This window comes from Nycticebus coucang, chromosome 8 (assembly GCF_027406575.1).
Source record: "Nycticebus coucang isolate mNycCou1 chromosome 8, mNycCou1.pri, whole genome shotgun sequence".
Lineage (NCBI taxonomy): Eukaryota > Metazoa > Chordata > Mammalia > Primates > Lorisidae > Nycticebus > Nycticebus coucang.
The window spans coordinates 4,641,129-4,651,190 of record NC_069787.1 but is presented as its reverse complement, the minus strand read 5'-3'; the positions used below and the strand labels follow the sequence as shown (position 1 = coordinate 4,651,190).

Here is a 10,062-nt window from a genome sequence, read left to right as displayed (position 1 = left end):
CAACAGCCAGGTTTTCAAATTCCTCTGTGAATTTACCAGGGTCAGCAGAGAAATTTCCTAACTTTTCTTTACACATCTCAAGATTGCCCATCGAACAGAACACGAACCCTCACAGGCTGTCCTGTGGGTTCTGATCCCTCCTGCAAAGGACATATAGAAAGGAAGTTAGGATCCAGAAAGGGGCTACAGAGAAGGGGTGGGGTCCTGTGCTATTGGGGCTGAGCCTCTCTGGGGCTGAAGCAACAGCCACCCTCCTGATCACTGCCTCAAAGTCTCAGGCCTGCTCAAATCACAGAGGCATTTAGGTCTCTCCCTGTCTCTTAAGCCAACACTTTTCCACACTAGATTCACAATAGTGGGTGTTATCCCTCTGGCCCCACCAGCAGGAAATATCAGGACCCATGTGGTCCTGAAGCTTTCCTCATGTTTTCTCCTAGGAGTTTTATACTGTTAGCTCCTAAAATTTAAGTCTCAAATTCACTATGAGTTAATTTTTGTGTATGGTAGTAAAATGTCAGGGTCCAGTGATAACAGCCCACATCACAAATCCCAAAGCTGCAGATGCTGTCACGGATGTGGGGACAAGAGAACGCTTTTGCACGTTGGTGGGACTGCAAACTAATCACTTTTACACACTGGTGGGACTGCAAACTAATACAGCCTCTTTGGAAAGAACTATGTAGAATCTTCAAAGATCTCAAACTAGACGTTTCATTTGATCCTATAATCCCATCAGAAGGCATCTACGCAAAACAAAAAAGAAATTATTTTACCATAAGGATATTTTCACTAATGGTTTATCACAGCTCAATTTACAATTTCCAAGATGCAGAAACAACCTAAATGCCCAGCACCTGAGTGGATGTCTGAACTCTGGTGTATGTGATAATGGAATACTAGTCACCCATAAAAGGTGGAGAGCTTACATCTTTTGTATTAGCCTGGATGGAGTTGAAACATATTCTTCTTAGTAAAGTATGGCAAGAATGGAAAAGCAAATATCCAAGGTACTCAGTTTGAACTACATGACCTAATACACGCCCACACAGGAGAAAAACTCAAGTTAGAGGAAAGAGAGGAGTGGGGGAGAGGCGGGGGTGACGGGTGTGTTCCCAGTGAACGGGCACAATGGGCACATGTCTGTCTGGGTAAGCACCTCTTTACTCCACCAGTACAGGATCAGTGGGCAAGCTGGTCGCTGGGCAGGCTGTGGGCTGGAGTAACTTTTTGGTGCTAACAGTCAGTTTTGTGGCCTCTGATCAGATAACCAGCTCTGACATATCACCCACAGATGAGAGGATTCATTTCTCTACCATGCAAGGGGAATTTCCTATTAGTATATTTAGTCCTTTAGTTTAGTGGATCTTAAAAGTAGTGGACTTTTTCATATGAGATGCTAAATTAATTAACTTCAGCCGTGCACTCATTTCTCTGAATTCCATGGCCTTCATGTCCTTGCCAGATCACCTCTAAGGAAGACATTATTATCTTGTCACTTTAGATTTTTTTTTTTTACTTTTTACTTTTTTTTGAGACAGAGTCTCACTTTCTTGCCCCTGGTAGAGTGCCATGGCGTCAGAGCTCACAGCAACCTCAAACTCTTAGGCTCAAGTGATCCTCTTGCCTCAGCCTCACAAGTAGTTGGGACTACAGGCACCCACCACAATGCCCAGCTATTTTTTACAGACTGGGTCTGTAACTTGCTCTGGTTGAGCTCAAACACCCGAGCTCATCCATTCACCCACCTTGGCCTTCCAGAATGCAAGGATTATAGGTGTAAGCCACCATGTCCTGCCTAATTTATCTAGTTTTTTTTAGAGATGGGGTTTCACTCTTGCTCAGGCTGGTCTCAAACTCCTGAGTTCAAGCAATCCACCCTCCGTGGCCTCCCAGAGTGCTAGTATTACAGGCATGAGCCACAGAACCTGCTTTTTTCCACCTTAGATTACTCTTGATTTTTCTAAAACATATAAATGAAATCAGGCAATATTTACTCTTTTGTGTCTGGCTCCTTTTGTCAGGTATTTTAATGTCTGCGAAATTCACCCATTTTTTTATTTTATGATTATTATTATTATTATTTTAGAGACAGAGTCTCACTTTATCACCCTCAGTAGAGTGCCAGGGTGTCACAGCTCACAGCAACCTCCAACTCCTGGGCTTACGCAATTCTCTTGCCTCAGCCTCCCAAGTACCTGGGACTACAGGCGTCCACCACAATGCCTGGCTATTTTTTTGTTGCAGTTTTGTTGGGGCCGAGTTTGAGCCCTCCACTCTTTGTATATGGGGCCGGCACCCTACCCACTGAGCCACAGGCACCACCTGAAATTCACTCATGTTATTGTGTGCGTAAGTATTTCTTTGGTTTTTATTTTTGAGTAGTATTCCATTATATTAAAACACCACTATTTGTTCATTAATGTGCACCTTAAAGGACATTTGAGTTATTTCCATTTTTAACTGCTACAATTTTTAAGTTGATTTTTAATTTTCATTAGTTACAATCGCTTTAAATTTCTAAGTAAATTCTGTTTTCACTTATGTATTATTTAGAAGTGTGTTGTTTAATCCAGTCGATTTCTGTCTTAATTCCAGTACTTCTGAAAGCATACATTGTATGATTTCTACACTTACTAATTGTTAAGTGTGTTTTATGGCCCATAATGTGGTTCATCTTGGTGAAATTCCTCGTGAATCTGAGGAGATTTTGTATATGCTGTAATGGCTTTATAATGGTTACATCTGTTTGTTTGGTAGTGCTGTTGAGTTCAACTATGTCCTCATTTTCTGCCTGCTGGATCTGTCCATTAATGATAAAGGTATATTGAAGTCTCCAACTACAATAGTGAATTCATCCATTTTTCTTTGCAATTCTATTAGTTTTTGCTTCATGCATTTTGGTTCTTTTTATTTTTAATTTTTTTTTGGACTTTTCACAATTTATAATTTTTTTTTTATTGTTGGGGATTTACTGAGGATACAATAACCAGGTTACACTGATTATATTTGTTAGGTAAAGTCCCTCTTGCAATCCTCTTGCCCTCAAAAGGTGTGGCACACGCCAAGGCCCAATAGTTTTAATTTTTTAAATGTGCATCTTTTTATTTATTTATTTTAGACAGAGTCTGATTATGTCACCCACTAGGGCTGTGGCATCATAGCTCATAGCAACCTCAAACTTTTGGGCTTAAGTGATTCTCTTGACTCGCCTCCCATGTAGGTGGGACTACAGGCGCCCACCACAATGCCTGGCTATTTTTTTGTTGTAGTTGTCTTTATTGTTTGGCAGGCCTGGGCCAGGTTTGAACCCTCTAGCCCCAGTGCATTTGGCCTTCACCCTAGCCGATGAGCTACCATGCATACCAAGCGCCGAGCATGCCTCATGCATTTTGATGCTCTGTTGTTAGGTGTATGGATGTTCAGGATTGTCGTGTGTCCTTGGAGAACTGCCTCCTTTATCATTATGTAGTTGCCTTCTTTATCCCAGACAACCTTCCTTGCTTTGAAATCTACTCTGTCTGAAGTTAATGGAGCTACCCCTGCTTTCTTTGGATTAGTGTTAGCATCATATCATTTTTTCCATGCATTTACATAAATCTAAATTTTTCTGAAATCTAAATTTAAAGTAGGTTTCTTATAAGCAATAAATAGTTGGGTGTTGCTTGTTGACACACTTTGAAAATCTGTTCTTTAATTGGTGCCTTTCCACCATTGACTATCAAAGTGATTATTGACATAGTGGGACTAATGTCTATCATATTTGTTACTATTTTCTAATCCTGACCATTGTTTGTTTCTATTTTAATCTTCTAGTGTTTTTCTCTTTTCTGTGGTTTTAATTTGGCATTTTTTTTTTTTTAGAGAGAGAGTCTCCGTATGTCATCCTTGGTAGAGTGTCATGACATCATAGCTCACAGCAACCTCAAACTCTTGGGCTCAAGCAATCCTCTTGCCTCAGCCTCCCAAGTAGCTGGGACGACAGGCACCTGCCACAATGCCTGGCTATTTTTTGTTGCAATTGTTGTTTAGCTGGCCTGGGCCAAGTTCCAACCCACCACCAATGGTGTGTGTGCTGGCACCCTAACCACTGGGCTTTGGCGCCAAACCTGGCATTTTATTTTATGCCATGATCTCTCCATTTTAGATTATCAATTATACTTCAAAAAATTATAATATATACTTACAACTAATCCAAGTCCACTTTCAAATAACACTATCCTGCTTCACAGATGATACAAATAACGATACTAAAGAATTCCTAGTTCCTCCTGTCCCTTGCATCATCGCTCTCAATTTCATTTGTAGATAAGCTCAGTTATCATATGCATTGTTGCTATTATTATTTTGAGCAGTTACTTGTTAGAACAACTAAAATTATTTTACCTTCACTTATTCCTTCTCTTATACTCTTCCTTTTTTCTTCCTTTTGTAATGCAGATCCAAGTTTCTGGTATGTACCATTTTCCTTCTCTCCAAAGAACATCTTTTAACATTTCTGGCAAGCCAGGTATATCGGCAAAACTTCCCTTAATATTTTTCTCTGAGAAAGTCTTTATTTCTTCTTCCTTCTATTTGAAAGATAATTTGTCTAGATACAGCATTCTAAGTGGCGGACTTCTTCTCTGAATACCTCCCCCCTCTCTCGTCACGCTTGCGTGGTTGCTGACGGGAAGTGTCAGGTAATTCTCATCCTTGCTCTTCTACAGTTAAAGGGATGTTTTCTGGCCACTTTCAAGATTTTATTTGTCTGATTTTCTGGAGTTCAACTATGATAGGCCTTGGTGGGTATTTTTGCTACTTATCCTGTATAGTGTTCTTTGAAATTTTTGGATCTGTGATTTGGTTTCTAATAAAAACAATGCATTCATAAAAGTTACCTCAACTAGCTATTTCACGTGATTTTCATTTGATTCACCAAATTAGTCTAAATATTTTAGAAATGTTCTCCCGTTGCATTATCGATAAAGCAATCACTTGTGTTGTGATGGTCAGAGCTTGGGTGGCGAATCTGGAACTACCACCAGGATGTCAAGAATGGACACACTGTGGCTCCTTTTACTGCCTGTCTGGAGCCTCATTCAGGCACTGGTTCTAAATAGGAGGAATGATGAGCACTTATATGCTCACTAGGCATAAGACAGAGCTGCTGAGACAGAGTTTAAAAGGAAAGGGGTTTATTAGCTTATCTCTCTCAAGGCTGTAATTTTATTGTCACCTATAAAAAGATGACAAGTCTAGATTCAGAGTAGAATCTGATGGGCCTCTGTCAGATCAAGTTCATTTCATTTAGTCACATGCCTAGAGCAATGGAGAAATTTCATTATCCAGGACTGTGTAATATGTCACCATCTCTGCTAATGGCTGGGCACTGTCAGCACCAAACAACGAAATAAATGCATTATCTATCAGGAAGGCTGATGTTGTGGCTTCAAAAATTAAGAAACCACACTGGAAGGCAAAAACAAAATAGGAATATTCCACCTATCTGTTGCTACACTACTTTATGATATCTAATGAAAATAACCCCAGTATAGAGCAGCACCTGTGGCAGTGAGTAGGGCAATGGCCCCTTATAACAAGGATGGAGTGTTTGAACCTGTCCCCAGCCAAACTACAACAAAAAAAGGGCCGGGTGTTGTGGCAGGCTCCTGTAGTCCCAGCTACTCCGCAGGCTGAGGCAAGAGAATCACCTAAGCCCAGGAGTTTGAATTTGCTGTGAGCTGTGATGCCACAGCATTCTACTGAAAGCGATAAAGCAAGACTATCTCTAAAATAAATAAATAAATAACCCCAGTGTGTATATATTTTTTTCTTTCTTTTTTTTCTTTTTTTGAGACAGAGCTTCCAGCTGTCACCCTGGTTAGGGTACCAGCACTGGGTAGGGTGCTGTGACATCACAGCTCACAGCAACCTCCAACTCATAGGCTCAAGCAATTCTTTTGCCTCCGCCTCCCTGCTGGCTGGGACTACAGGCACCCGTCACAACACCCAGCTATTTTTTTGGTTGCAGCCCTCACTGTTGTTTGGCGGGCTTGGGCTGCATTCAAACCCACCAGCTCAGGTGTATGTGGCTGACACCTTAGTCGTTTGAGCCACAGGCGCTGAGCCAACCCCAGTATATTTAGTCCTAAATTTGTGGTTGATGGATCATTACATATAGTGCCTTGCTTAATACTCCAGCACTGTGATATAAGCATAATTCTAATTTATATAAATATAAGTGGTAATGTAAGTGGGATATATAAAGTAGCTCATACGATTTTCTATACTTGGAAAAAAGGAGCATAATCTATTCAATATTTGAGGAACCACGAGAGTGGACCGTCTTGCTTTTGCATATGTTATTCAATATGTTTTCCCAGCCTAGACGGCATAATATGTGATTAGGGGGTTGATTAATACAGATCCTTCATCGGACTATTTGGAATGCATATCCTGCAAATAAAGGACAACGTTTTGGTCGAAGCAGGCAGGGCATTCTGTGACTGAGGGTGGTAAGAAATCTAACACTGTCACTGGGGAGGAAATGTCATGAAAATAAATCATGATGAGCCAGTGTTATGCCATCAGTGTCAGCTGATAGGAAATGAACCCAAATCTTCAGGGGTGAATACTCTGTGAATACAAAGACTTTATGAAATTTGATCTTCAACAGCTCCCAACATTATTTAAATACTGCAGTAGCATGAGAAATAGAAAGGAGTAAGCCATTTCAAAGAGGATTAGGAAGAGAGAATTAATAAACCCAGGAAAACAAATGCTTCTGTACCTAGTCAGGCTAATTACAGATCATTAAGACTAGAGGTTTCTTACAAAGCAAGATAAACCACCAAGTCTCTGGAAGTAGCACGGGCTAGCACAGGCAGGCCGTGACAAGGGAGACCACCTCATAGGTCTGCCTGGGCTCTCTGCTATGTCAGACAGGTAGTGTTAAATGACCTCTTATGCACTTGCCAGCCAAATGGACCAAAATCCATAGGATTAACAGAAAGAACATAACTCTTTATAATATAATTAACTGACAGAGCACATCCTGCACGCCGCAAATATTCATTTTGAAGCCAGTTAATTGGCTCCACTTATCAGAGGTTATCCACCACAGAATAAACGATTACTGACGTTTCCAATGTAGATTTAATAACTTGATTATTCGTTTTTCAGTACTGATTAGCACCAAAGGACTGATGGCAGCAAAGCCATTGCCCACAAGTATCTGGACACAAAGGCGAACTGGGTCATTGTACCACAAGGTTGTTGAGGAGAAAATGCAGTCCAAAAAGTACATGACCACAAAGAAGCCCATGAGCAGCAGAATGGTCTGGGTGGCCCTTTGCTCTGGGGTTGCTTTTGGAGAAAGGTTGGTGCTGTGAAGATGCTGGGACTGCCTCTTATGCCTGAATAAGAGAGTCACCATGTAGCCACTGGAGAGGGCCATGAGCCCTATCAGGAAGACATCCCGGAAGGTGAACAGTGTGAAAAACATCTTGAAGTCATTTGGGGGCCAGAATTGGCAGGATTCAGCAACAAACATAAGACCATATGAAGTCACATTGGGGGTGGCACTAGTGGAGAGTAAGAAGCGACCAGTAATAGACATATTGAAGACCCATAGGAAGAGAAAGCCACACTGGCTGTGATGTGACAAGTTACGTTTGAACTTTGCCAAACAGGAGCTCCTGGGGCTGAGGCTGATGGCCTGGAGGACACTCAGCAGGCAGGTGGTGCTAATGGACAGGCCCCTCATCAACGTGTACAGGTAGATAATTGTCTTACATTTGATGTCACTCCAAAAGTGGTAAGACCCAAAAATGCCTGTAGCCACGAAACCCAGAGTCAGCAGCATGAATAAGTGGATCAGGGCCAAGTGAGCAATAGTCAGGTTGGTGGGCTTGGGCCTGTGCTCGAGAAGAAATGTGAGGATGTGGAAGAGAAGGAGGACGGCATTGGCTAAGACCCCAGTGCCCACTTCAGAGAAAACCGCGTTTTTTACCACAATAAACATGTAAAATGTGTTTTCATTCATTTTATGAGCGAAAGCAGGATATAGTAAACGTCTGAGGAGAAAATCAAGAGAAATTCTTTATCACAAATATTACCACCTTTCAAAACCTCAGCCAACACCACTGCCATCATCAAAATCCACATCCTCCCGGAAGCCGCCCACTCCCTTCCTCATCCCACCAATTCCTAACCGCGGTGGATTATATATGCCATCGCTGGGCCCCCTCCATGTGTGAGGTTTTCTCCACATTAAAGATGGCCTCATATTGTGGAGATCATTTCCTTATTTTTACCTTCTATTTTAGTTCTTCATGGCCAGGGGCAATGTCTTTATTTGTGTCTACATTATCTTGATAAAGTGCTGTGTACTTAGTAAGAGCTCTATAGTTTTTGGTGAATTCAAATGAAGAAGATTGCAGAAAAGTGGAAATATCACATAAGACCCTCCCTAAAAACAAAGTCAACAAGATAGCCTAGCACACAGTAACAGTTGGGCTAGTCAAGCTAAACACAGACCAATGCTGTGTTTATTCTGGTTTGCTCATTGCCAGACAAGTATCTTCAGTACATAACAGAGCAGGTGTTGATAAGTACAGGCTCTGATGTCAGAATGCATTCATCTACATTTGGGATCTGCCATTTACTGTGTGACCTGAGCCCCACTTATATCATCTGTAAAATATAGAAAATGATATTACTTAGATCCAGGGTACATTATTAGTGTAAAATAATTAAATATATGTGCCCAACATGGAAGCCTTTCTGGCACATAATGATCTCTACAGAAATGTCAGCTATTATTATGATGATGATGAAGTTCTTCATACATCTGATTTGAGAGTGCTAATCCAGTTCTTTTAAAAATTTTCTAACTTTGTCCCTGCCAAAATAATAAAGGAGAAATAACTATCAAAATAACAGATTCATTTAACAATCTCTGTTCATAAGACTCACATGATATTTTAGGTCTTTGTGTTAATCCCTGAACTATATATACAGTGTGAATAGTTTTAGTCCTCATACCAGAAAATAAAATGAATTTAACTGAGCAAAGTTATTAGTCATTAACTAGAATGCATCAAAATTTTTCTCTTTCCCCTTTTGGTCATGTGGCACCAGATAGCAAATACAGCCACAATTAAAATAGATTTACAGTCATTCTTTTCAAGGTTAATTAGAAGGTAGACATTTACTCCATCCCTGAAAGATGGTTCTCCAGACCTGATCTTAGCCAAAAACCGAATGAAAATGGTTCTCTAAAGATGTCCAAGATTTCATCTCTCCTTTGAATTGTATAACTCCCAAGTCATAGGACCCAAGTGTAAAATTTTACTACAGAATTTTGTAAGGAACTACACCTGGAATATTTCCTTATGGAATATAGATAGGAATGAGCTTTATCCTGAGCCTTATAAATAGGAGATACATAACATTATAGAATGGGTCCAGACATATATTCATTTATCATCTGAAAACCAAGGAAGTAAGGCTAAGTTGTTTTCACAGCTACTAAGGGGATTTCTATGATGTAAACGACTAAGAGAAAGTGGAAATATTACGGAATCATGAACACGGGTAGCATTTAAGAATTCAGAGCCTAGGGCGGAGCCTGTGGCTCAGTGGGCAGGGTGCCAACCCCATATACCAAGGGTGGTGGGTTGAAACCCTGCCCCATCCAAACTGCAACAAAAATATAGCCAAGCGTTTTGGCAGATGCCTGTAAGTCCCAACTACTTAGAAGGCTGAGGCAGGAGAATCACCTAAGCCCAAGAGTTGGAGGTTGCTGTGAGCTGTGATGCTAGAGCACTCTACCCTAGGGTGATAGAGTGAGACTTTGTCGCTACAAAAAAAAAAAAAGAAGAAGAAGAAGAAGAATTCAGAGCCTAAATGGATACCTGGCTTAATACATTTGGAAAATTTAGATCTAAAATGAAAACTGAATAGTAGCAGTAGAAATACTAATCGTTTTCCACAGTATTGATCGAACGAAGTAATACAATTTTTTCCATGTACACATTCAGAATATCTGAAAATGTTCCTTGAAAACAGTTAATCTAGTTG

At 40.6% G+C, this 10,062-nt stretch overlaps 1 protein-coding gene across 1 annotated transcript; it reads right to left on the bottom strand.

The window, feature by feature from the left end:
- Nucleotides 1-7,111: 7,111 nt before the first annotated feature.
- LOC128592411 (vomeronasal type-1 receptor 90-like) lies at nucleotides 7,112-8,002 on the bottom strand. The gene has a single exon (XM_053600340.1). It carries the CDS (start codon nucleotides 8,000-8,002, stop codon nucleotides 7,112-7,114), a length of 891 nt encoding a protein of 296 aa, XP_053456315.1.
- Between the last annotated feature and the right edge of the window lie 2,060 nt (nucleotides 8,003-10,062).

Excerpts from the sequence above, each read along its gene's own strand:
- LOC128592411 (XM_053600340.1), bottom strand. The coding sequence starts at position 8,002 with ATGTTTATTGTGGTAAAAAACGCGGTTTTCTCTGAAGTGGGCACTGGG.